This window comes from Eschscholzia californica, unplaced genomic scaffold (assembly GCF_041429995.1).
Source record: "Eschscholzia californica isolate CP2 unplaced genomic scaffold, dmEscCali1.0.p SCAF_6, whole genome shotgun sequence".
Classification (NCBI taxonomy): domain Eukaryota; kingdom Viridiplantae; phylum Streptophyta; class Magnoliopsida; order Ranunculales; family Papaveraceae; genus Eschscholzia; species Eschscholzia californica.
The window spans coordinates 12,293,563-12,320,601 of record NW_028238483.1 but is presented as its reverse complement, the minus strand read 5'-3'; the positions used below and the strand labels follow the sequence as shown (position 1 = coordinate 12,320,601).

At 36.5% G+C, this 27,039-nt stretch overlaps 3 protein-coding genes across 4 annotated transcripts; 2 read left to right on the top strand and 1 right to left on the bottom strand.

Moving 5' to 3' along the window:
• Positions 1–379: 379 nt before the first annotated feature.
• RPN13 (regulatory particle non-ATPase 13) lies at positions 380–6,295 on the bottom strand. 2 transcript variants are annotated; one of them, XM_086648215.1, is made up of 15 exons: positions 6,158–6,266; positions 5,769–5,832; positions 5,309–5,401; positions 5,098–5,157; positions 4,468–4,506; positions 4,288–4,362; positions 3,821–3,887; positions 3,652–3,742; positions 3,091–3,209; positions 2,971–2,994; positions 2,278–2,372; positions 2,123–2,200; positions 1,987–2,041; positions 1,625–1,791; positions 380–1,052 (listed from the first exon to the last, which is right to left on the bottom strand). In XM_086648215.1, the coding sequence occupies exons 2-14, from the start codon at positions 5,805–5,807 to the stop codon at positions 1,637–1,639; spliced, it is 990 nt and encodes a 329-aa protein (XP_086504341.1). In that variant the 5' UTR covers positions 5,808–5,832; positions 6,158–6,266; the 3' UTR covers positions 380–1,052; positions 1,625–1,636. The 2 variants fall into 2 exon arrangements, with proteins under 2 accessions (XP_086504341.1, XP_086504342.1); XM_086648216.1 differs by lacking the exon at positions 380–1,052 and having other exon boundaries at positions 1,425–1,791; positions 3,652–3,736; positions 6,158–6,295.
• A 1,392-nt stretch (positions 6,296–7,687) lies between these two features.
• Positions 7,688–9,469, top strand: LOC147531769 (uncharacterized). Its single transcript, XM_086648339.1, has one exon. It carries the CDS (start codon positions 8,001–8,003, stop codon positions 9,294–9,296), a length of 1,296 nt encoding a protein of 431 aa, XP_086504465.1. The 5' UTR covers positions 7,688–8,000; the 3' UTR covers positions 9,297–9,469.
• Positions 9,470–11,203: 1,734 nt separating this feature from the next.
• APEM9 (3-phosphoinositide-dependent protein kinase-1) lies at positions 11,204–15,166 on the top strand. Its single transcript, XM_086649173.1, has 6 exons — positions 11,204–11,365; positions 11,863–12,027; positions 12,398–12,475; positions 12,558–12,846; positions 13,402–13,766; positions 14,557–15,166. Exons 1-6 carry the CDS (start codon positions 11,310–11,312, stop codon positions 14,684–14,686), a joined length of 1,083 nt encoding a protein of 360 aa, XP_086505299.1. The 5' UTR covers positions 11,204–11,309; the 3' UTR covers positions 14,687–15,166.
• The last annotated feature ends 11,873 nt before the right edge of the window (positions 15,167–27,039 follow it).

Sequence of the window (27,039 nt, the reverse complement as noted above, 5' to 3'; positions counted from 1 at the left end):
GAAGGCGATAACATGGTTATAGAAAAACAAACAAGTGAATCATGTGACATATATTGCAACGAAAAAAGAATCATGTGACATATATGTTGGACAAACAAGTGGGCCAATCATTTTTTGCCGCGCACAGTTGCGTTATAACTCACAGAAGGCCGAGCAGCCAAACATAACATCTTTAACGAAATTGACATTGCGAACAACTGATAGCCCAGCAAGTATTGCATTTACGACGTAATACGAGGTCTCAGATAGACTAAATAAAATGATTAGATAGGCTTTAGGCCAGTAACTTTCTGAAGTTTAGACTAGTAGTTTCTGTAATGTTTAAGTTCGACAGTTATCGTGTTTATCACATTGTATTAATGTATCAATGCCCTTGCCCTTTGTAATGACTATCGTAGTCATAACTTTATTTCATTCATGCATTATCATTTTGAATACAAGTTACAATTTGGAACATTAACTCTATCATCCCAAATAAGCATTGTTGTTTACTGCTAATGCTGTTAACTCGTATGCTGCCGTATTGAAGCCCCTAGCACAGTGGCCGAATTGAATCGATTTGAAAGTAGTTTATAGCTGTCGGATATCGTTGAGTACTGGTCTAAGTTCCAAGGGATGAGTGTCATGATTTATGAGTGCTTGTGAGTCACTGGTCTAAGTTCCAAGGGATGAGTGTCATGATTTATGAGTGCTTGTGAGTCACTCTCTATTATGATTTTCAATTAATGCATGGTTCTTACGAACTCCGGGCCTAGCAGAATAGCACTCCGATCTACTTCGGTGGGGTTTTGACAATGAGTAATGCCAGAGAACAAGAAAATCTTGGCACACTCAGGGTAATAATCCGATGTAGCTTGCTATGATTCGTTGTTCAATGAATCAAAATCATCAGAAGCACAACTTCCTCGGATGTTAGAGAACGCCGTTAAGTTTAATGAAGGACTCCATGGGTAAAACCACTGTGGTTGGGGAGCTTTCGGACTATAACTTGTAGAGCCACGAAACTAGTCATGTAGATATTAATTTGTGATATTGCTGGCCTACAAAGATATCTGGACATGATGCAAGACAAAAAGGTAAGCCACATTTTTTTATTCCCCAAAACCAGAAACAACCAACAATAGTTTCTTCAAAAAGGCAAAAAATTTACATGTACAGGCGATGAGAAGCTAATGCTGGTGGTTTGTGATGCTTGTGTGAGAATTCATCGGAATTAGACATGATGCAAAAGTCTAACGAACACAAAACAACCACATAGGTATGTATGTGTACAGATGAATACCACCCTTGAACAAGAAAAGCAACAACAATGAAAAGAAGGGTGGAATGACAAGACAATCTTCATACTGCTTTCGACTCGTGAAACTAATGTCAACTACTCAAATTCTTACCATGATCTGATCTTCTGATCTCACAAGTTTACATCAAATGAAACTCCATATCAATCCATATATTAATAAAACCAAATAAATATAATAATTTATTGGTCTATGAATACAAACATTTCAGATGCAAAATCTTCCTATTTTTCATTCTTTTACCATTAAAAACTTGTTTCAATGTTTTGAACAGTGAGAAATGTAAGCCTATAAGCTGGATTAAACCATAAAGTACCGACACTTACCCGCTATAACTGCTAGTGACCTTCATCCATAGCATCGCTACTATTATGTTTTTGAGATTGTGAGTCGTTGTTCTCGTTTTGCCTTGACTCAGTTCCTTCGGTAGAATTTGAAGCTTTTGCGACAGAGTCGTCCAACGCCTCGAGGAAAGACTGCACACTGAAGTTGTCTGCAGGAAGAGTAAACAAATTTTAGATCAACATTCAAGTACATAACAGGATATAAACACCCTTTCGTTCTTTCTCACGCTGTAATTACATCTAGGGTGTTAAACCCTAGCAATAGGTGTTACTAACACTGTTATGATACAGTGGGTGTTATCAAATACCCGAGAAAGAAGTTTCAGACATTTTCGGTTACTTACATTTGCTTGGGTCAATTCCAAACTGAGTCAAATCTATTTCTCCTGTCCGAAGCACCTGGAAGACGAGAAACCTTTTTAGCAGATCTGCCACTCATGTTAAAACCAAATTCAGTAACTACGAAGTTGAAATTCTTACATAAGTAAATGACTCTACTTGTTGACGAAACTGTGGGCTCTGCAGCAACTCTAACAGATTCTCGGGAGTCAGTTGACCCTGAAACCTCATAAAATCAATAAGCATGGCAAAAGAATTGAAGAGTTCAGATGGTGAAACTGTTTTTCTAATTTTACCTCGGGAACGTACGATGCCAATCTCTGTTCCAACGGCAGTGTTTCCATCAACGGCAGTATCAACTCAGGTGTTAGGATGTCCCCCAATTCAAAACCTTAACAAGGAAAATTCAGATGGCATGATAGACCCACAGAAACATAATGGATTAGAAAAAGAAATCCATCAAGAAGATATAATATATGGCCCACCACTTGCCCAGTGACAGATTTTCAATCAAGGAGATAACACACAATTGCTATTTTATGGGTCGTGCCCTAGTTTGATTTTATTGACCCAATTCAATGTATATCAAGAAGACTCCACCATTGACCATTTCGGACTAACCTTTAGCTGGAAGGTTATGAATAACGTTCAAGTCCCTATATAAAATACAACTGGGTATCCACACTTAAGTGTTAAAACTTGGGTATGAAACCAAAACTCATGCATGGCACATATTTCCAAGGCAAAGAAGCATTAGACTGAGTGACACTCAAGAGTGTCGCACCGAGATCTAGATCCACTTTCTAGTCTACAGTGCCAGAAAGAGCAGAACGGTAGGATGTCTCTTGGCAGTTGGCATCTTGGCACAAAAGAGATTGAGAAAGAACTGCACATTTGCATATTACACTAATACCAGTAAGATCTACATAGGATGTCCTAATTTAGTAATTTTTATCAGAAAAACACTTCTCATGAACGGCAAGTATTACCTCCATCAGGATCTCCAGCAGGTCCTAGAATGTTCACAAGAGAATATCAAAAGTTAGAAGATGCAAGTCCAAGGCTGATGAGAAGAAGCATCAGTGTAGGCAAAGAACAATTAAAGATACCTTGAGGTCCAATACTACTTAAAATTCTCTGCAGATCTGCCAATTTTACGGGTCCAGCTGAAGAGGTTACATCACTAGTTACGTCTGTACCCAAGTTTGGAATAACCAAGTTCCCTGCCCTACAAGTAAGAAGATCAATTCTTTTCAGAAATCTTGTTTTGGAGCTGTTCCTTATTAAGTAAAAGAACATGTGTAACGATACGAAGATAATTTATACAATGTGAAAGTAGCCGTATGGTCAAAAAACGAAATTACTCCCTCGCATAAATAGCATCATAATTTTTAGCTATCTAAACTGGTGGAAATATTGGTATGAAATGTCTTCACATTAACCTCCTTTTAATTTTATTCTGAAGTTTTTCAAGTTTTTGGTCAAATCTTCTTCAACGTCCTTCACAGTTCACACCCAGAAGGCCGTGATAACTTGGATATTATGGGTTGTCCGTTCTCGATTATAACGATTTCTTATGTTAGATCTAAGCAAGTTAAGTAGATACATATGAAATAATATATTAATGAGCTGTGATTTTTTGTACCAAAAGAACTTTTGTACTGGTATACCTCGACGAGATATCATCTTCAACCATGTCTTCTGACATTTCAGACCCTTGTAGAGGAGCTGAGACCTCAGGCTCTCCTTCTCCAGCTAATTCTGCCAAGAAAGTCGATAAGCAAGTTTTATAAAAGGCGGCCATACAAGCAATACAGATTGAACTCTCAAATAATATACCCAAAGGTCGATTGATGTGGTAGTTGACTGAGCTGCATAGTTGTGAATCCTCGTCGGCTTTTGGCTCCTGAAACCAGACAAGCAACGAGCAGATAATAAGAAATCTTTACAGAAATAAGAGCATCTCCAATGCAACACTCAACAAAAACTCAATTAATCCAATGTGTCAAGTATGAGTTGAGTTTCTCTTTCCTAGGTTGCACTATTGAGATACTCAATTCAAAATTCATCTCCAATGCAACACTAAAAAAAAACTCAACATTTACTTTAGATTTACTTTTGGTTCTTATTTTAATATATAAAATGTTGATGTGGACCAATTGAGATACAACAATAAATGTTGAGATACTCAAAAGAAAACTCAACAATTGAGTTTTGTAAGTTGAGTGTTGCATTGGAGATGCTCTAAAGCAGAAGTATTTTGGCAAAACTATTAGCGGAAAAATATGATTAACAACATAGTGAACCTGCATCCAAAAGAAGAACTTTCTGTTGTCCGTGCTGAACTTTAAGATATAAACCCTTCCAGATGTTTGGTTGACCTAAAAGAGCCATCAACAAAGAAAAGAGGAATAACTACAATTAATCACATCCATCCGACGATACCCCTACAAATTTAAATTTAAATTCAAATATAGGTTGCATACCTTCTCAAAAACTGCCTCATCTGGAAAGATAATTTGATCCTGTGGAATATCCTGTCAAGGAAGGACAGTAGTTCTAGGCTTCCAGCCCATACACAACAAAAACAAATCCAAACAAACAGTGTCAAAAGTAACAGAGAAGTTGTCAGAGCAGCGACAACAGCCACAAAGGGAAAAAAAACAAAATAAAAGGGAACTCCAGTGTTAAAGATAGAAGTAATAAAAAAAAGTTACTAACTTCTATTCTCTTAAAATTTGTTAACTAGACCAGTCAGAAGTACATGGACAAATATAAGTTTCTTGTGCGACATTGAAATCCATTTCCTACTTTCTGTCATTTTGAATTCCACAGTTATTTAGTCTGAATGCAGCAAGATGATGAGACTAAATGCCAACTATTGTGACTAAATGTCAACTATTGTGATTTGGGAACTGAAAATAACATATCAACTACTCCTCAAAAACCAAGTACAATAACAACTAAGCTTTGGAAAATTACTACATCTTTAGAAGCAAGGTACGAAAGCAAGGGTTTTCTATGTAGAAGTAATCTAGGATTATAATCACGAATATAATGATATAATTTTAATATTATTGAAAATCTACACCAGCTGACAAATAAGAAAAGGATACGTCTTCAACCACATTCACTAATCGATCAAGCCATTGAAAATGCATCAATCCCTCTTCCCCCTACATAAATCAAATATTAGCCAAATAAGTGGTCATTAAGATAAATCACAATCTAACTTCAAAAGAACAAAGTACAGAAGGTCTTAATGCTGATTATATTTCATAACAGAATGTCCAAAAGGTTGAACATCTTCATCTTTAGATAACTAACCCTTGCTATGCGAATTAGTCCTTTACGATTATCAGGTACCACTCGTGTTCCTTCAGTGACCATCTTGCCTGCCCGAAATTCAAGCATAATTTCCTACACAAATAACGGTAAAATGAGATGTATACTTCAATTTATTCAAAATCTTGACAAGAAGCATGTAAGTTGGTCAGTAAATTAGTAAGAAATAGGAATAACATTTTGTAATAAGATTGTTTAAAGACCTCATCACATCCAAGAAAAGATGGGCAAGCAAGTAATTTGCATACTCCGAACACAAAGACAAGCCGAAATCCAATGGTCACGATGATAACATTAAAATACAGGGTGCTACTCAAAGTTTCAGTTTTCACAGAATTTTTCGCCGACTAATGGTTTGATTAGATTAAAAATCAACATCCACAGGTCTAGTTTATCTACTAAAATCGTATATCACACATTATCAAAAAAAAATAATTCATACCTGCATTTGGGGGAAATCCTCTGCTGCTATTGCTGCCATAGTCCTTTACCTCACGTTCACCTGTCTACATAAAACAAAATTCAACATTACTCTTACTACTAAAAAGTTAGGGTTACAGGATAATCTGTATGTAACAACACTACACCGCTAATCTCAACGGTTTAGTCTAGAAACAAAAAGAAATATGTGTATGCAAATTTCAGCATACGAAATTGAAGTAAAACCTAATCGTATTTAATCCTAAGACTATGGATTTGCAAATAATCTTTGAATCAAAGAACACACAAAACCCTAATTTTCTAATTGGTCGAAGTACCGCCTTAGACTCCAAACACAGAAAAAATCTTACTGGATAAAGTAAAGAAATCTGGAAAGAACAAAAAATTTACCTAGATTTGAATGATTATATCACGTCTGCTACTGTTTAGTGAGAGAGAGAGAGAGAGAGAGAAGAGTTTGAAGTTAATAGAATAGAACTAGCCACTAGGCCTGAGGAATGTTTACTAAGCAGAAGTTTCGAGGGGGTCAATTATAAATTTTATTGAAATTAAGCCCTTAAGATTTCCAAGATCATTATAGACACCCTAAGAACATAGAAAATATTTTTAACTCCTTTTTTCTTGTGGGTGATTTGGGGATAAGAAAAGGGTTATTTCCCTAATGGCCCCCTACTTAGTGACCAGCTTCCCGCATGGCCCCCTACTTTACAAGAAATACCCATATGGCCCCCTTCCGTTATAACACCGTCACTCTGCTCCTCCAACTCCATTTCTTAGGGGTGAGCAAAAATCGAACCAATTGGCCGAACCAAACCAAGTCGAACCGTACCGATCGATTTTTGGGCCGAACCGATTACCGTTCGACTTGGTTCGGCCAAAAAACCGAACAACCCAAAATCGGTTTGGTTTGGCCTCGACTTGAGTTTCTAGAAACCGCCCAAACCGAACCGACCGAACTCTAAGGAAAAATGAAATAATAATTTTCTAAAGTTAGAAAGTGTTAAACTAAAGAGGAAAAAAAAATTAAAAAACCCTAATTTAAGTCCTCCATATTATTATCCATCCTCATTCCTAGTTGTTGTTGTCACCTTCATCAACCACCTATTCAACTTGATTGAAAGGTCTCAAAGGTAAGTCTTCACTGATTTTCTATTTACCACAACCCATTTAGTAACTTAAAATTATAAATTTTGTATTCACACTTCTCCTTTTTTTTGTAATGGTGGAAAAGTATGATAAATTTTTAATTTTCATTCTCGGCATATGTAATGGTGAAAAAGTATGATGGGTTTTTAATTTTTATTTCGGCATATGCAATGAAATGAATAGCATTAGTTTACAGTTTTCTTTAAATTGTGTTCGGCTAAACCGATCAATCGAACTCAACCGAGCCGAACCAAACCAAATCGAACCACGTCGGCCGGCCGAATGATCGGCTCGACTTCGACCAACGATTTAGTCAAACCGTCACTTATTGGTTCGGCTTCGGCTCGAGCCAAAACCGACAAAAACCGACCGTTGCTCACCCCTACCATTTCTATCTTTACTCTTCCCTCTCCATTTATCTCTCTACTTCTCCATCTTTCTTTATTTTATCCGGCGAAGGGGACTTCGTCAGAAAGTCGAACCAGATCCAGCTAGTGGTTATGAATGGAGCAATCATAGGGTTTGGGAAAAAAGAGATAAATGTATGTAATTTGTAAATTTTGTTGTAATAAAGTGTTATAAAGTAGGGGAATTTCTGTTGCATTCAATAAATTACACAACATGTAGTTTGTAAATTTTGTCACTCGGGCACCGATATATCATAGATGTCTTTGGATTCTTATCATAAAAAAAATAGTCTATTGTGTCAATCAAAGGCACGGATATTCGTAGGGTTTTCTAAGTTGATAAATTTTGTTTTACAATATTAGAGCAAGTCCAATCCCAGCCTGTCTTAGGCCGAAAAAACCACTTTTTCACCTAAAATTATTGGCCTCAGCTCAGCCTCTAAAATTCAGCTCCAACCCCAGCCTCTCTTGAGGCCGAAAATTTGAATTTGAAATTTGAATTTCCCTCTTTTCTACCATATTAAATATTATTAACTATCCAACCACCATATTAAATATCTCATATTTCTCTATAAATACATCTCCCTTTCTCTACAAACTCATCAAACTTCATCTTCTTCTTTCTCTACAAACTTCATTTTTTTCTTTCTCATCAAACTTCATCTTCTTCTTTCTCTACCATGGATCCTATGAATATTATGAATCCCATAAATCCTTTGAATCCCATGAATTCCAATTTTACTTTATTAATGTTGATGTTTGAAGAAGATGAATGGGCTCGACAAAGAGATGACGATGATCGTAGAATGTTAGAAGAAATGGAAAATAACACTACACGAAAACGTTCTCGTCATGTTGGTTCTGTTATTGGTCACCAAACTATAGATCGTAATAGACAACTCGGTCATGAAAACATCATGAGAGACTATTTCAATGAAACTCGAACTTATGATGACACATTGTTTCGCAAACGCTACAGGATGAATCGTCCTTTATTTTTGCGTATTCTCAATGCTGTTGGGGGGTACAACCCCAGATTTACTGAAAGAGTTGATGCATTTGGGCAAAAGGGATGCTCACCTCATCAAAAAATAACAGCTGTAATGAGGATGCTTGCATATGGATGTGCGGCCGACGCACAAGACGAATATTGTCGGATTGGTAAGTCTACTGTCATTGAATCTTTAAGAGAATTTCTAATCGGAGTCATCCATGTGTTCGGCCCTAGATACTTGAGAGATCCGAATGAGTTAGATATATCTAGACTCCTAGCACTTGGTGAATCGCAAGGATTTCCTGGAATGCTAGGGAGTATTGATTGTATGCATTGGGAATGGAGTAAATGTCCCGCCTCATGGCACGGATCCTACACTGGCCATGTCAAAGCCCCAACTATCATCCTAGAAGCAGTTGCATCGTCAGACCTCCATATATGGCATGCATTTTTTGGGATGCCCGGATCCTGCAATGACATTAATGTTCTTGAACGTTCACCGGTTTTTGATCAACTGTTAAGCAATGAGAGTCCCCCAGTTAATTATGTAGTTAATGGCACACAATATAATATGGGTTATTATCTTGCTGATGGGATATACCCTCCATGGGGTACTTTAGTTAAAACTATTGCTAATCCACATGGTCCAAAAGAAGCATATTATGCCAAAAGACAAGAGTCGGTTCGAAAAGACGTTGAACGAGCTTTTGGTGTACTGCAAGCTCGTTGGGGAATTATTCGGGGACCGTCACGTTGGTGGGACGTAAAGACCATGAGTAACATTATGAAGGCATGTATCATAATGCATAACATGATTGTTGAAGACGAAGGTCCAAATGCTACAACCAATATTGAGGGATGTGAAATGGGTCCGATAGAGCGTGGAGAAGACTTATCGGACGAAGTGCTTGAACGTGTAGGTCGAATTAGAAGCCAAGATACTCATTCTCGGTTGAAGGCAGATCTTATCGAACACTTATGAAATACGAGATCAAACGATGACAATGAATAACTTTTGGTCGTTGGATTATTAGTAATGTGTTTTCTATCGTCGGATTATTAATTTTGTGTTTTGGATCGTCGGATTATTAATGCAAAAGTCGGTTTGTATTAATATAATTTCATTATTAAAAGTTGTTTTGATTTTTGTTATTTTTTAGCTTTTTTTTTGCTTTTTTTTAATTTTATTTTAATTATTTAATGTTTTTAGTTTATTTAAAAAAAAAAAAAAAAAAGGGTAGATCTGGCCGTTGGATAAACCAACGGCCAGATTTGAGGCCCCAAGTGACCGTTGGAGGCCCCAACGGTCACTTGGGGCCTCCATTCAGTCGCCCCTAATGTTAGGGGCGACTGAATGGCCGACCCCAGCCTCCGCTCCAAGCGGCTGGGCTTGGAGCGGGGGGCTGAGGCCAATAATTTGAATTATTGGCCTCAGCCCGGATGGGGTTGGACTTGCTCTTATGTTTCATAAGAAAAAGAGAGAGGGGAGAGAAAGAGGAGGAAATAGAGAAGGAGAGGAAAAAAAAAGAGAGGGGAGAGAAAGAGGAGGAAATAGAGAAGAAGAGGAAAAAAAGAGAGAGAGAGAGAAAAGAACACTTTAATCAAAATGGTTTCCCTCTAAGAGCAAGTCCAAGGGGGAGGGCGGAGGCCCTTAATTCAAATTAAGGGACCAACCCCCCCCCGGTCTGTCCCCTGGGACTAACCGTCGGTTGGGGCTCAGCCCCAACGGTCATATGGGGGTTGATCCTAGCTGTTGGTTTTTTTCCATCGGCTAGGATCTTCTTCAAATTTTTTTTTTAACTTTGATTAATTTTTAAATTCTTTTATTAAAATCTAACAAAAAATCACTCATTAATTTATTTTTAAAAATCTAACAAAGAGTCACACATTTTTTAAAATCCCACGCGCCGGTTCCCGAATAATTTTCCAACTTTAGAAAAAAATATTATTTCGAAAATAGTTAAAACAAGTGTTTCGTACATATACAAGTTCTTCACACACCCACAAAAAATCCACACACGCGTTTCCCACATGCACGTATTAAGGGCCCGGGACCGGCTAGCCTTGGAGTTGAATTTTAGGGGTTGAGTTGAGGCCCTTAAATTTGAATGAAAAAATGAAATTAAGGGTTCGGGACCTTAAATTTGAACTCCCGAAAATTGCTCTTGAGGCTTCAGTCTTTTGGCGCCTCCTGTACGCTTTTTCCCTCAATAAAAAAGTAGAATATTTTCTTTCATATTCTGTAATCTAGGGCCATCACGACCTATGAAATAATCAATAGAGTCGAGTATGAACATTAGATCGATCAAAGAAGTGAATACGTACTTTAAGTATCACAAAAAAAAGAAATAATTCAACCCAGAGGATTTCAAATAATTTTGTTTGAAACACTAACAATACATTCGTTGACAAATTAACAAAACTAGAGTCTCAGAGTACCCAAAAAATGCTCAGAGAAGGAAGACAACATAGTCAAGAAGTACTAAAATCAAAGAGTCATTTAACATTCTACTAAAAGTGAAAAATCAAATGAAACAGTTGATGGGTTATGGCAGAAGGAAGTCCGAGACCTTGCTTTGGGTTTTGGAGAGGTAAGCCCGAGATTTTATGCAAAATCTCAAACTGACCAGTCTGAAGGGCGCATTGCCTCGGACTGGGCCAGTCCGAGACCTGTTGGATTGGACAGTCTGTACCCTCTTGGACTAATTCAAGTCGGAACCTTGCTTTGGCTCTCGGACTGGTCAGTCCGTGAAGAGAGCCTGTAGGTGTCGGGAGTCAATGGAAATTGACCACGGTCAATCTCCCTACGGAGGGGCGAAGAGAAATTTAGGGGTGCGCCCGTAGAGGCACTGTTTTTTTCTAGATAAATTTTGCACTAATGTTTTATAAAAAGAAAAACTTTGTATTATTGGGTTTCGGTTCCCCATAAAACAGATTTTGTTAAAAACCCTCTATTACTACTTCATTCTGTCTCAGAGTAGAACCTGAGAAAAAAATGGAACTTTCTCTCTCTAACTCTGCAATTTGGGAAGAAATTGAGCGCTCTGAAAGGTAAAATTGATCATTCTCTCTCTCTCTCTAACTCTGCAATTTGATTTTGAAGGTTGCTAAACAATTATTGAAAATTATTGCTGCCCTTTTAGCATTCTTTGTTTCTTGATTATGTATAGAAGTTTAAATTCTCGATTTTTTTGTGCGAATTTAGGGTTCTTACCTAGCTTTATAAAAGTTTGCTCATGATTTGGGGTTTATTTAACTACGTATAAGAATTCATTACTGTATAAAGGATTAGCTATGGTAGTCTAAGATTTGGATAGTGAATTTCAATCTCTTTATCTTTGAACCGAAATCTGAGACTGTGCTTGAATTAAGAAACAGCTTGGTATTTTATGTTATTGTTGTTGATAAAAGAGGGTTCCATCAGTGTTAAGTGATTAGAAAACTGTGACCTAAAATGAAAATGGTGTTAAGTTACTGAAATGTGATTGCTGTGATTTCTATAACTGAATTTATTTGAATTTAGGTTTATAATGTTAATGTTTTTGCAGTTATCTCGTATGTTGTATGTTTGAGGAGGCAACATCTTTGGCTTCTTCGATTCTGCAACGTCTATGTAAGGCTGATTTAACTGCTTCAATTGAAGATGTTCAGTTAGTTGACATGATGGAATCAGCTGGTGTGGTGTTGGTGCAATCTCTGAAGGAGTTGGGGAGGTACCTTAGTTACTCTTCTCTAGTGGTCCCTTTACTTTTTTCCCCTTCTTATGGTGCATCATGAATGAGCTTTATAAATCAGTAACACGGGAAAAAAATTTAAAAAAGAATCAGAAAAATGAAAGGAAACGTAACTAGCAAATCACATCTAGGTTGTTGCTATGTAGCATCCTTGTTGAAGGTCAAAGCCTCGTAAGAGTTCCTTTACTTTCCCGTCGGCTCCAAAGGGAAAGAGTTTAGTTTCTTTCTCTTTCTGACGTCAGTTCAAGATGATGAGAAGATGATTCTTAAACTTGCCCTTCTACCTAACAACCAAGCTAGTTCCTTATCGGTATATTATTATCGAATCACTTATTTTTGGATTGTGCAGAACATCAGAAATGTTGAATGAGCTTGAAGTTTTGTTTGGTTCACCAACAGCTATACCCATTCAAGTTCTTCTTACTAGGTATCTTTTTTCTCCCCTTTCGGTCAATGTCAATTGATTAGTGGTCAAAATTTTGTTCATGTTCTTTCTTGTTTTTTTGCAGCTCATGCTTTCTTATATCAGATGGCTCTTATTCTGGTCTTCAGGAATTTTTAGAAGAGTTCCTTGACAAGTGGAAGTTTAGGAAAGATGATCACTGCTATGTCCTTGCTAGAGCAGAACCAAATGGGGCTTATTTAAAAGGGCATGATGGATGTTGTATTCTGGAGATAGACGAGTACATGAAGGTTGTGGAAGTCTATGCTGTCAGACTCCTCGGGATAGAATTAAATGATGCAGATCGTGCTGTTTGTTGGTCTGAGAAGGCTGACTTGCCAGAGGAGAATAGACAAGTGAGATATACTTATCATAATTGCATCTTCTTTAGAGTTTTAAACGTGGTCGAAGTTAATAGATAGGAGCACTTTCTGTTTATTCGACCTATATAATTAATTAGGGCATAAACTTATATCTGATTTAGACCCGTATCCAATAGTCAGTATTACAATCATATTGCTTATAATCACGGGGAAACATGGGTCATATAGGGACATTGCAAAAGGGTCTGTTTTGCCTAAGACAACGTGCAGACAACTCATATTTAGGTACACAGCCATCTCTTCAACTTTTCACCTAATAAACCGTAATCATGTAACTGCCACATTTTTTCGTCTAATTATAGTTCACATATAGAAATGCGTTCTTTTCTCTGGCTGAAACAACCTAAATAATATTGATGAATGATGATAACATTCCGAGTAGTAGTACTTACAAACAGTCCTATGTCCAGCAACAAAGAAAAGGACCCTTTTCCTTTACAGTTTTTATGTGTGCATATATTATTTGTCCTCTTCAAATTGATCAGACATAATATGCGGTCTTACAGATGCTTTCCTTGTATTTCGTAGGGACTTTTGAGGAGATTAAATTCCTTGTATTCTCTTAAAGCCACCAACTCATCTCAAACTTCGGAAACCTCGGTGCTATCAACTAAGTATGAAGCGCATGATGATCCTGTCAAAGAGATTACCATATCTGGAGTAGAAGGGTCTTCCGTGACTTCAAAATCCCTCTCTAATGGCTCTGAAACGAGTAAACAAACTATCTTGAAGCTCTCGCAACGTGTAGAACCTTGTTTCTGGTGGTTCCGGACTATCACTCTGAAACTTGGCAATGTTCGGTTGGTCATTTCTAATGGAAAGATGGTGATTTGGGCTTCAGTTATTCTTTTCACTTTTTATGTTCTGCGGAAGAAACAAGCTTCCTTAAAGCGGTAAGATCCTCTTCTAGCTTCTACATTGTTCCCAAGTGTGAAAAATGGAAATGTACTTGCTATCCTCTCTCATGGAGTCATTGACCCTCTCTACTCCACCACCCCCTTTTGGTTCATCTAACTTCATTACCAACATTTCATGGAGATGCGTGTCTCCTGAAAGGATGACAAAAAAAGGGTCATGTAGGAGATCAATCTAGCTTCTCGTTTTCCTAGAAGGCTTGAACGCTTTGAAGAAAGACCAAGCTGAGTCACTGAAATAACACTTATGTCACTGTAACCATGAGAATTTTCTCTTTTTAACCTGATCACTTAATTTGTGAATACACATTTTATGAGATCTGTATTTAAAGCGGTTAACTTCTTGAGTTATATGAGTATGCAAGTACAATTCTTAAACAATATTACTTTCTACCTACTTTAACATACAAAAAGTGTGATTTATAACTTCGTGTTTTATTTAATTTCCCCGTTATTTGCAATTCTTTGGTTGTGTTAATGAACTGAAAACACATCCATTTGAGAGGAAGATTTACTTCGAATTCTAACATCAATTACAGCGATAAAAATATGCAAAAGAAACTCATAAACTTGTAAATCTCGCATAATCTATTTAAGATTACAACCGAACTTGATAATTAAAAGCCGAGGAGAATTTATAAGACACACACACGCACTCACACATATATATATATATATATATATATATATATATAGTAATATAGATATATTATTTTATATACTTTTAACTAGTGAAAGAATAATGTATTTGAAGTCTACTATTTTTCAGGATAGCGAGTAAACAAGTTTCATCTGTGAAGAAAGCTTTGGTAGATATGTGGCAGCTTGCATTTTCCGTCCAAGTAAACCCTCTGGCTGCTGTCGAGTCTATACCTTCCACTGCTCGCGTAAGCAGGTGATAATGTTCTCAGAATTCACTTTTCTTGTTTCACAATCATATGCATTTTCCAGCCGAGTTCGAGGTTTTGCAATTGCATCAACTCTTCTTCTCAAACTTTCATGGAAATGCCACTCAATAATGTTCACAAGCTTCCTCCCATTTTCTGATAGAAAGTGTAAGAAACTCTGCCATCACAAAATCGGCTATAAATTCCCTTGCCTTCATCGGTAGAGATGAAGCAGATGATGTTTATTGCTAGTTGCTACCTAGTATACATATTTTGCTTGTCTTATTTTTACCGTTAAGTAACTCTGTTGTGAATGTCCTTTCTGATGGTTTCTCACAAAAAATCGGAAAAAGTAGAGAGATAAACCATCTAGGCGAGAAGTTGCATCCGTCTTGAGCAGCTAGATGGCCTAATCAATTTCCTTTGAAGTAGGGCACACTGTAAGTGTACGATTATGAGAATCAATAACACTTGGTAACAATAGATTGTAAATATCTTGTATACATGTGTAGTCCGGGAGGTCACGGTATCATCACAATGCCTATTAAAAATATTATGAATCTCCTCTTTGTCGGAGTTCTAACTGCCATTTGTGAAACTTGTTTTAAAAATTGTGTTTAATTATTTGAGAGTCGGAAGTATTTAGTATTCTTATCTCCTAGTTGTGGGAAGGAATGTCATTAGAATTTTAAGACGGTTATTGACACCTTCACCTCATAGTCTTTCTTACTGCTGGAAAGCCCTTTGCATCTTTAATTCTTAACAGACAAGTGGAGGTATTCATACCATATAAAACACTTGGGTTTCTAAGAAAACAATGTAATGCACCCCCCTTCCACCCACATATTTGACATGACATGGGTTATTCATGTGAAATAGGTCTAAGGCAAAAAAAAGAACTAGTCCAAAAGTAAAGTTTTTTTTTTTTTTTTTGTTGAACTAAGTCCAAAAGTAAAGTTGGCGATTGATTCGGAAGGTTATGACATGAAAGTATCAAATCTGGAGGGGCAAAAAGGTTAAATATGTTGGGCATACCTATGTTTGATGCACAAGTACATGTTTTTTTGTTAGATTCAACTCCACGAGCCAAACTGTTTCCACTGAAACTCGATCCCGCGACTTCATGGACTTAAGACGGAGTGTTTAACCACTGCACCAAAGAGTGGTGGACGCATAAAAGAAAGATGGAGTTATAGTATGTGCATCTGCTTATATTCACATCCGACAAATTTGTGACAAAGAAAATTAATCACATTTTTGTCAAATGAGCAGTTGGATTGTGTATAGTGTAAACCAATAATGTTGGATGCATAATGCACTACATTACCTCATATACAAATGAGAAATATATACATACAAGAATGTTTATGTTATATGCAACGAGACTTGTGCATCAATCTGGACAACCTCTGCTGACAACACGTGTGACAGTTTTGGCCACCCAAAACTTGACCCTTTGGACATGTTATTTTTTTTTTTTGAATTGTCAGTGTGCCTCGAACCCTTGACTTTAAAGGTGGAAGGCTGAACTTCTTACCGCCCTTACTAATTTTTAATTTTTCGTTCTTTTGAAATAAAAATTTATTTTTGTCTCGATCTTCTTCGCGATACTTTTCTCTCTATTATCTCCACCATCACCAACCGCTGCCGTGGTGGGCTTAGCATAAATCTTTTCTGTATTACACTTCTGAAATCATTTCTATGGTAACAATGTCTAGACAACATGCTGAAAACTTTCTATTTAAAAGGTTATTGTCAGTTTGTGTTTATTATAACCTTTGTAATGTGTCAAAGCCATGTAACATATTCAAGATTACATAACAATCCAGTGGTTAGACACACTCAGGTCCATGAGATCGTTAGATCGAAGCTTGGTAGAAGCAGTTTACCCCAACGACTTAGTCCATGTAATTAAAACATTAAATAAAATAAATGTAGATAGATGGATTTTCAGGTCCCTTAAGATGACTTTAAGAGTGTTTGTATGGTCTGTATGTAGGATCCAAGATGTCTTAATGACGACAATTATAATACTTATTCTATTCATGATGTATTTTTTGGTTTTATATTGTCATGATGGATGCGTGGCATGCAATGACTCTTAGAGTCTCACGTCAACAAAGATTCACTGTCGTTGAATTAAATAATTGTTAACAAATATTCAAACGAAAATAAGCAACAAATGAAATTTAAATATCTATTGACAGGGCCGGCCCAAATGATTGGGAGGCCCCAAGCGAATTTAGAATTTGGGGCCCCGTATAACGCATGTTAAAAAAAAAAACTTGTAATGTTTGTAGGAGGATTCGAACCCTTGACCTACTACTCATAACGTAAACTTTTAACCACTAAGCTACGCTTTAAATCATGATATCAAAGTACTCAAAATTTAATTATTTCTTCGAAACTGACATACAAAATAAGAAAACGAGGCCCTTCAATATGTTGGGGCCCAAAGCCACCGCTTTGGTGGCTTTGGGCCCGGGCCGCCCCTGTCTATTGAGTTAATACTTTGCTGAAAAATAAACTTTCTCTATAGAAACAATAAACAAACCTTTCAGCAAAAAAAAAAAAAGAAAATCAACAAACACACCAAATGTTGATGCCTAAGGCATTTAGTCCCACTTCGCTTAAGAAGACTTTTCAGACTTTGGTTAGAAATAACACCTTACCTTACATATATCTTGGCTATTTGGGTGGGTTTGGAGCATGTTTGGATGATTTTACCTTTCTTCTTGGTTTAATCAGGCCTACTAGCTTGAAGCTCTTCTCACATTCGATCATCTCATTAACTTGTTACCAACTCGCGCTATAACTTTTCTTACCGCATCAGAAATGATATTTTTAATTTAAACTGGATTTGATAATCTTTTAAATCTTTCGGTTGTCTTTCTTCCACTTTTCTGCCTCCTTATACTTCTTTTAAACTTAGCTAACATAGTTGAAAGATTAGTTACTGCTAATTTTATATAAACTTAAAATGATAGGATGGTAGCATGGAGAAGCCACACTAAAGAGTTTTGACCGAAATGTGTGAGGTATTGCCACCTCTATTTTGAAGGCCGCCACCTCTTATTTGATGATTAGCACTTCTCGTTGGATGATAACTTCCTTCTTTTTCATGGTAACCGCTTCTGTTTGAGAGATCTAAAAGGACCGTATAGTATTTGAGAGATCTAAAAGAACCGTATTATATTTGAGAGATCTAAAAGGACAGTAGTATATTTGAGAGATCTAAAAGGACCGTATTATATTTGAGAGATCTAAAGAGACCTAAAGGCAAAAAACATGTGACATCAAAGTGCCAAAGCACTGATTAATCAGTCCCAATTATTCTCGTTTTCTATCATTAATATATTGGTAATATTTGACATAGAAAAATTAATTAATGTTGTCTGAGATCTATAAGAATCCAAGATATTTGAAGATCCAAAGGATTGTGTTTTAGGGTCGGTGGGTATATAGACCAAAATAATGTTCAAAAAATGTTTATGATCCAATCTTCCCAAAATATGGATATTTAGTCCTTTTACATTATGGACATAAAAATCTTCACTTTCTAAACACATTCCTGTCAATATCCACGCTCAAATTTCGCGTGGAGATTTATTAGCAAAAATTATGGAGATTTATTAGAAAAAAATGGATAGAAACAAATCATAATTTCTCTCTCCTCTAAATAGATTTGGAAATCAAGTTTTCTCTTTCCTATTATACGAATCAATCAGAAACAAAAATCCTAACCAAAACGAAACGTCATCACCACGGATATTTCCAAATCAATTTTCTCTCTCTTCTTTACAGATTTAGAAACCAAATCAATTTTCTTCATCTTACTATTTAAATTTTTTTCGATTCAAATCAATTTTCTCTCACTTAACTTTCAGATTTGGAAATAACATATTTTCTGGGATCAATTTAGCGTGATTTGGGGGTTAATATAAAAAACATATATATCACTTTCTCTCACTAAACTTTCAGATTTGGAAATAGTATATTTTTCTGGGAACATTAAAGCAGCATTGGTTTTCGTTTTTACTCATACATAAATAATTATCGAATACAAATTATGAAACAAATACGTAAATTATGTACTCCCTCTGTCTCAATTTAAGAGTCCTGTATTTCATTTTCGTCTGTCCCAAATTAAGAGTCTCATTCCTCTTTTATCATATAAAATCCATAGATTTTCCAATTATACCCGTGTTGACAACATATAATGTATTTATTACTTAATTAAAACAATTCGTATTTTGGTAATCCTTTAGAAAGAGATGAGAATAATTTGTGTTTATGGAAACTAATTTTATATATAGTACTAATTCTTTTGAATTCCAAAAAACATGTTAAAAATTAATGTGGGTAAAAATGACAAAGTAAAAGTTGTGAAAAAATGTTACGTTTTTAAAATGGGACTCTTAATTTGGGACGGAGGGAGTATTATTTATGACGAGGAAACCATCATTTGTCAAGTATACAACATAATTTATCAAATGTATGTGGGTCTTGTTCAATAAATTACACATAACTTCTGTTACATTACACATAATTTATTTTACATTACACATCGTTTACATTCTGTTACAAAAAAAAACGTACAAAATCTTCTCTGGTTCAAAAATGGTGCCCATCCATTAGTTTCGTTGACTTACTTTGATTTGATGATTCTCTTTGAAATTCCATCTAGTATATCAAATCTACATACATAAATACACATACATTAAAGAAAAAAAAAATCATATATTGTATTATAAACTACATGTACAATTCCGTAAATTATGTATAATATTTGTCAAATTTTGACAATATTTGAAGGTTTTGAGAAGTTTGGTAAACTTAACAAGGCTACTGTTTCGGGTCAAAAGTACATGTACTGGTAAATAAATAATACATAATTTATGTGCACTTATACGTAAATTATATACATAATGGTAAGCACATGAAGATATACGTAAATTATATATACTTTATTGCAAATTACACGAGATTTGATAGTAAAGCGAAGTATTTCTACTAATGAAATGAGTATTGTTTTGGTGTTAAAGCACGAGTAATGTTCTATAAATTACCCATAATTTATGGGCATTAATATAATAATTCTTGTATTCCTGATAAAGTATATATAATTTGTTATAAAATACAGATAACATGTTCTCAATTTGAAAAACATCGTACAAAAGATCTTTGCGTAATTTACTATAAATAATGGTAATTTACGATAAAGTACATGTACTGTAAATTCTGTTATGAATAACCGTACGAAAGAACAAATGTTTCATAAATCCGTACGGATTGAAAACCAGATCTGAAGAAAAAAAATGAGAATATCATTAAGCTTAAACTACAAATCTAGATATGATGATTGATTGCAATAATGACAAACTCGAGTTGAAGGATTGAACATCAAGATCAAAGACATAAATGAAATTTTAAGAGAGAGAAAGAAAATAAACATCAAACATTCGATTGTTTCTATGAATTAGTACCAAAAATCTTTGAAACTTATTCCCAAAATCATATATGATCAACTTTAGAGAGAGAATCTGTTATAATAAACTGAAACAGAATATAAAATGGTCTAAAACATAAAGTGTTTTACCTCATTAACGATGAAGAAGATGATTTCAGCAGCTCTAATGAAGATTAAACAATGGAGGTTGTTACTGTTGCTGTAATGAAGATGAAACAATGGAGGTTTGTACTGCTGCTGGTGAGTTTAATGGATGTTTATTGGAGCTTTCGTTTTTAGAGAGAGAGAGAAAGTTTTAGATTTCAGTTACAGAATATATTGAAGATGGGATTTACTTTGAATTTAAACGTGATTGGAGAGAGAATGTGGAGATAAAAATGGTAAAAAGATATTTTGGATTTTAGAATGTAAGTCAGATTTTATATATAAAGAAGGTTAGTATAGGTATTATAAATTAATATGTAATCTAGGGATTTGTGTTTTCTCTCTAGATGAGTCCAAATGGACTAGATATCTATTTATATTATTTTTTTGGTGTTGAAACCCTTTATAGGATTAGAGAGGACTATATCTGCTATTACGAGCCGTTTTTTGGGCTATAAGCCCAAAAATTCTGTGTTTTATACATTTAGGATATCTCTTGTAATTATCTTATACTATTATTAAATAGATATTATCTTCTTTCTTAGATTATTAAGAGAACTTAAGAATCCGATAAATCCTAATTCACTCTAAAAATATCAGTTGGAAAATAAAGTCTTTTATTCAGTTGAGTCTGACCAATGTTACAAATCATTCTGACCATTATAGGATTGATTAAATAGTCGCCGTGACTTTCTCTATGGATGTTGGTCCCGATTCCGACCAAACCACGTTAAATTATCACGTCACTATTTTAATTTCCACTACAGAAAAAGAGTTATCGCCGATGCCTGCCGACGGTGGAATGAAAAACAGTCGGCAATAATGTATATGGCCGACAATATTTCAAATCACTATCAGTTGTAGTGACTAGTTTGGACGATTTTCCATAAATTACATTCTCTACTATCGCGCAATATGTATTAATGAATTAAACAAATTACTCAAAAGAGAGCTTCCAGATACCATACTCAAACCTTTAAATTACAGAGACTATATATAATCATTTCAAAATATTAAGATGTTCATCACGGTTGACAAATCACATAAAAAGTCCATTAACCACTAGAATGGTTGTAGCCTTTGTAACATTTTACTCCCTCCATTACTTAAGCCTTGTAACTTTCCCAATAGTCATCTACTCTAATCAAGCTAATGTTATTCGTTGGGTCGACACTTTGGGGAAACAAGAAAATTTCCCTGGGTGCAAAGACTTCGCTAAAAATGGGTCAACTAAAGTTGACCAATATATTTTGTAACTGTTATCCAAAAAATATTTATTGACCATTTCTTCTCTATGTTGGCAAGGGTCGCCGGTAAACTGCCATTGTCGGCGACCTTCATTTTTTTTGTCAAATCTTTCTCTCTCGTCTCTCCTCTTCCGATCACCAAATCTAGCCACCATCACCCCCGACCACCACCATCATCACCTCTCTCTTTCTATGTAACTCTTACTGCCTCCTTCTCTATCTATCATCTTTCCCCCTCTCTCACTCCCACTGCCTCTCTTTCCCTCTCTCTCTCTCTCACTCCCACTGCCTCTCTTTACCTCTTACTCTCTCGGTCTCTCGCTCTTTCTCACTGCGTCTGGCTATGTAGTCTCTCAATTTCGGACTTCGTGGCTAACCGACGACGAAATACTTCGTGGTCGGTAGGCCACCAAAAGCTTCGTAGTCGGCCAACCACAAGAAGCTTCATGGTCGACCAACCACGAGATGTAGACTCTACATCTCGTGGTCAACCATCCACGAAACCCTTAAGGAGGATTTGGCGAAATCCTCCACGAGGTTAGATTCTAGGGCAGGGAACGCTTTCCTTCTTCAGAACTATGCATAAGAGAGAGATATTGAGAGAGGGTGTGAGAGAGAGATACTGAGAGAGAAATACTGTCTGAGAGACTAAGAGAGATACTGAGAGAGAGATATACTCTTTGAGAGCGAGACTATGAGAGGGACCGTGATAGAAAGTTCTGAAGGAGTTGAAGGAGATGTCCTTCGACCAAGGTGACAATGCGAACAATTTGTCGGATAGGACAATTGATGTGGAAGATCATCAAGTCCGATTGATTTAGGGATCGTAGAGTTGTAGCTAGAGACCAACTACGATCGTCGAATTACGAAGTAATTCGCGGCTAACTTCGATCGGATCCTACAACGGGTTACACATAAGAGTGACAAATTGATCTAGGATATGACTAGTGGGAGTGAGATATAATCATGGGAGTGTCCCATAAACATATCTCATAGGCCTAAAAAGGAATTAGGCAAAGATAGTACAAAAAGGCCAAAAACAGGGTTTTTGGGCCTAGACCGGTTCGGGTACTTCTAGGACTCGGATTGGGCTGAATTTTGGAGGGTTAGTTTCTGATATAATAAACATTATATCTGCCAATTTTCGTGGTGTTTGGACACCTCCTCCTTAGGGAATTGAGAAAATACCAATAGTTGCTATTTTCGACTATTTCCCTAAATCTTATTCTAAAGGGTGTTTTAGGAAACCTAAAAGGAGGTGGATTCTTATTAGGGTTCTATATAAACACTCTTAGGGCAGAGAATAAGGTGTGGAATTTCTCTCTAAGCTTTCTTACTCTACCACATCAAGTAGAGAAGAGAAAGTGAGCTAATTCCCATTACTATCAATCTAGTCAAAGAAGAAGGTGTTCTTCTATCCAACCACCATTGGTGTGCTAGCTATACAACAAGGTGGGATGTCAAATTGATTGCTCGTGTCCCAAGTAGAGGAGCTACACTTGAAGCTCTTGGTCTTCTTCAATCAATTCAACTAGTTCGAGGGAAAAGCGATTAAGGTAATCTACTATCTCCATTAGATTAATTACTAGTTTTGCATGTGATCCTGGGAATACTAGTGTAGACATTAGATGTCATATTTCCGCTATAAACACTAGTAGAAGGGTATAAATCCCTACAGTGGTATCAGAGCCTCTTGCTATTAACTAGTTTTTGCTAAGAATCGAACTAATTCATATGCTTGATAGTTTGAAAATTGAGTTTATAAAAGTATTTTAAAAGGTGTTTTAAAAAGGTATTTTTAACTCATAATTTGATAGGATTCAATAAATTTTCAAATTGAGAATCACATTGATAATTAAAAGTGTTTTAAAAGTCTCAATTTGATTGAATTTCAAACAAATCCATGCTTGATTAAATTGATAGTTATGTTTAAAAAGATTTTAAAACATAAAATTTGATTAATTTTGAATTGGATTCAAAGATTTTTCAAAATTGATTTCAAAATTGTTCTTTGAAAAATTTCAAAAACCTAGATTTTGATCCAAAATTGGTTTGATTAAGAGTTGTTTTTAAGTTTTGGAAACTTTTGAAAAACAAAATTTTGGAATTTTAGAATTTTAGAAGTGTTCTAAAAGAGTAGTTTTGACTTTAGGAAGCTCTCAAAACAAATTTGGAAAAATTTAAAAGTTTCTAAAAGTTTTTAAATTTTTTTAGAAGTGTTCTAAAAGGAATTTCAAAAATTTAAGAAAAGTTTTAAAATTGGAAAATAGCAACTTAGAGTTGCATAAGAAATTTTTTTTTTTTTTTTTCTTTTTGGAAACTAGGGTTTTGAAAAACCCTAGTGTCCGGCCAAGAAGCTCCTGGATGCGTCCTCTGGACGCGTCCAGAGCAGCTGCTGAGACGCGTCTTGAAGACGCGACCAGCAGCTGCGACAGAAGCTTCTGGACGCGTCCAGAGCAGCTACTAAGGACGCGTCTTGAAGACGCGTCCAGGTCGCGTCTAAGACGCGACCAGCAGCTGCGAAGGAGCTTCCTGGACGCGTCTAGGACGCGTCCAGAGCACTCGACCTGACGCGTCTTGGAGACGCGTCTGGGAGGTTCTGGGTGTCTCGGACTAGTCCGAGACACCTAGTGCTGGTCCGGTCCAGTACCAGACACGTCTAGAACGCGTCTGGTACATGGACTAGCGTCCTGGCTCCGGCCAGGACGAGACCAGGCCTTGATAGGCCTCGGCCAGGACATGCTGGCCCTATGGGCCGTGCTATGTCCGGACCTTGTCCGAGCCCTTTTTGGGCTTGGGCCGGGACTTGTCTAGGACTTGTCCCGGGCTTTTTCGAGGCTTTTCGGACCACGAAAAGGGACCATCATTCGAGTGGGAGTTTTTGCCAAAATTTTTTTCCGATTCCAACCAAATAATTCCAAAATCAATCCGGGCCATCCAAGAGCCCAAAACGGATTTCTCTTTAAATTGATTTATGAAATCATTAAGAATCGAACCAATATTTTTTCCGAAATTGACCCGGGCTTTCTCGAGCCCAAAACGGAGTTTTTCTAAAAGATGATTTTAATCATAAAACATAAAACCGGAAAGCACCATTAGTTGAATTCTTCGAATTTAGACTTAAGGTCCGCAATGTGACATGTGATGTCAACAAAAGTATCTCCCAAGATAATCATGCATATATAATTCTTAGCCTTGATATATTATATGATTGCATGTGATGTGAATGCGGGAAACTAGTATGGCCATAGATTTATTTCCTTGTTCTTGTTTTAAGCACGGATGGGTGCATGCTTTGTAATTAATTTTAATTTCGAGTTTATACGATCTGCGAATCGTTAGAGTCTTGTAATTAGAGTTTAGGGTCTATGAGTCCATTGAAGAAACTCGAGGATGAAATCCAAAGGCGAGTGGGAGAAATCAATGGAGGTTCAAAGATGGCGATCTAAGACGAACCAAAAGGCGAAACAAGAAGAAAACCAAGGGAGATTAGATCTTCTAGGTTAGGGGCCATACTAGGATCCATGTCTGCTTGATTTACTTTCTCGCGCGCATTTACTTACTTATTTACGCTTTATGTCGTGGATGTTAGTTAGGCTAAATAGTTCACTATAACAAACGCCAGACTAGCGTAAAAGTCCCCAAAAGTAATCTTGAGTAATTGCCTATCCAGATTAAGACACTCGTTGCGCCCTTGTTCGAGGAAGGTGGGTCGGCCTTCGCAGAGTACCTCCTCTACCTTGGGACAATGCAGGTAGGCCTATAGAAGAGGCCTACACGTCTAAATGGTTCTACTCAACGAGATCAGCAAGAGAGTCTTGGATACTCGAGGCAAAAGGATAGATTAGTCATTCATTAATGAAATCTATCAACCAAGAGTCATAAGGTATGATCAGTGAAGTAGTTCACTCACCCGGAACGACGGAGTCAAAGGGTAGGGCCTTCGTCCGCTTTACTTCGAAGAACTGGGGTCTTGGAATCACTTATTCAATCGGGGACGTTTTTTATTGAATAATGTGGGAAAACTAATGTTTTTCAAAAACAATAACGAGTTTTAAAACTTTGCCATTACTTTATGTAGTTTTAAAGATGACACAAGGAAACATGTTCGACCTTGGAACGTACCTAAGGAAGGTGTTAAACGAAAACATCCATGAAGGAAGGAATCGGGAGATACTTCAAATATTGGATGGAGAGTTTAAAAACAAGCTAAATGTCTCAGACTATCCATTTTCAAAATTGGATTTTTTGACTGCTAAGGAAACAGAGCATCAAGAGGATGATCAAAAGAGGGCAGAACCAGAATCAATGACTTCTCGGTTGTTATCAGCCATGGAGGCTACTCTTAACGAGAAACCTCTGAACATGGAAGTCCCCTCCATCACTCCGAAAACTGAGGATTCAATCCGAAGCAAAGCGAGAGTGGAGAGGTTTGATGCAACCAGTAAATTATTGCGTCTGCGCCTCGAAAAAGGAAAATCAGTAGGTCCTCATGTTCGGCAAATGATAGAACTCTTTGCTAAACTAGAAGAGCTGGGTTCTCCTGTTAGCCAATCGGCGGCTAATGACATGATCCTCTATTCACTTCATGAAGGGTTCAATCTATTTAAGATGGAATATGCGATGAATGGATGGAACAAGCCTTTAGAGGAACTTGATGCAATGCTTCAGGCAGCAGAACGACTAACAATGGACTTGGAGCCGAAGAATAAGATTCTTGTGGCTCAAGAGAACAAAAGGCAGAAGAAGAAACCCGCGTTAAAAGGAAAAGGCAAACGTATTGCTAAACCTCAAAACAAAGGTATTCAATCTACGTCAAGATGTTTCTACTGCAGTAGCATAGGCCACTGGAAAAGAAACTGCCCTAAGTTCTTGGAGGACAAAAAGAATGGAACAGTAGCTTCCAATTCAGGTATAAACAGTTAACTTATCAAATACTGTAAAATTCCCAAAATTATGGTATGTAATACCTAAAATTGCCCTTTCATTGTGAATGTACAGGCGCAGCTGGGAACTGAGTATTTGGCTAAGGAAGACAAGATCCAAGAGGGAGCAGAAGCCTCGACTGCTAAGGATGCTGAAAGGGATCGAAGTCTACTTTAGGCACTATTCTAGATTAATCGTTTTTCTAGTTTTTTAACATCATCTCTGTACTAAGTATTATGGAGAATCAATAAAGAATTTTATTTCTAAATTGAGATGTTAATAAGTGCTAAGTTTAACAAACTATACCAAAAGATTCTAAACTTGGTCAAAAACCTATAAGATAGGTTCATCCCAATCGAAAGGGATGAGGACAACAAGTCCACTATAACCAAAACATGAATCAAACTGACAAGAAGGAAAGCCTTGAGTCAAAAACAGAGATTGATCTTCAAACGTACTTCTAACCTATCCATATTTGGAGTGTCCAAAAGGATTAAGATGAAGAACACGAATCAAACTCTATCCTCCAAAATCCATTTAGTCTAGACATAGCTTCTCACAAAACTACCAAAATTCCG

Excerpts from the sequence above, each read along its gene's own strand:
- RPN13 (XM_086648215.1), bottom strand. The coding sequence starts at position 5,807 with ATGGCAGCAATAGCAGCAGAGGATTTCCCCCAAATGCAG. Across the intron at positions 3,743-3,820 it reads CCACATCAATCGACCTTTGG|AATTAGCTGGAGAAGGAGAG; the intron begins GTATATTATTTG and ends CTTTCTTGGCAG. Across the intron at positions 2,201-2,277 it reads TGGCATCGTACGTTCCCGAG|GGTCAACTGACTCCCGAGAA; the intron begins GTAAAATTAGAA and ends ATGAGGTTTCAG.
- LOC147531769 (XM_086648339.1), top strand. The coding sequence starts at position 8,001 with ATGGATCCTATGAATATTATGAATCCCATAAATCCTTTGAATCCCATG.
- APEM9 (XM_086649173.1), top strand. The coding sequence starts at position 11,310 with ATGGAACTTTCTCTCTCTAACTCTGCAATTTGGGAAGAAATTGAGCGC. Across the intron at positions 11,366-11,862 it reads GAAATTGAGCGCTCTGAAAG|TTATCTCGTATGTTGTATGT; the intron begins GTAAAATTGATC and ends ATGTTTTTGCAG. Across the intron at positions 12,847-13,401 it reads TGCCAGAGGAGAATAGACAA|GGACTTTTGAGGAGATTAAA; the intron begins GTGAGATATACT and ends TGTATTTCGTAG.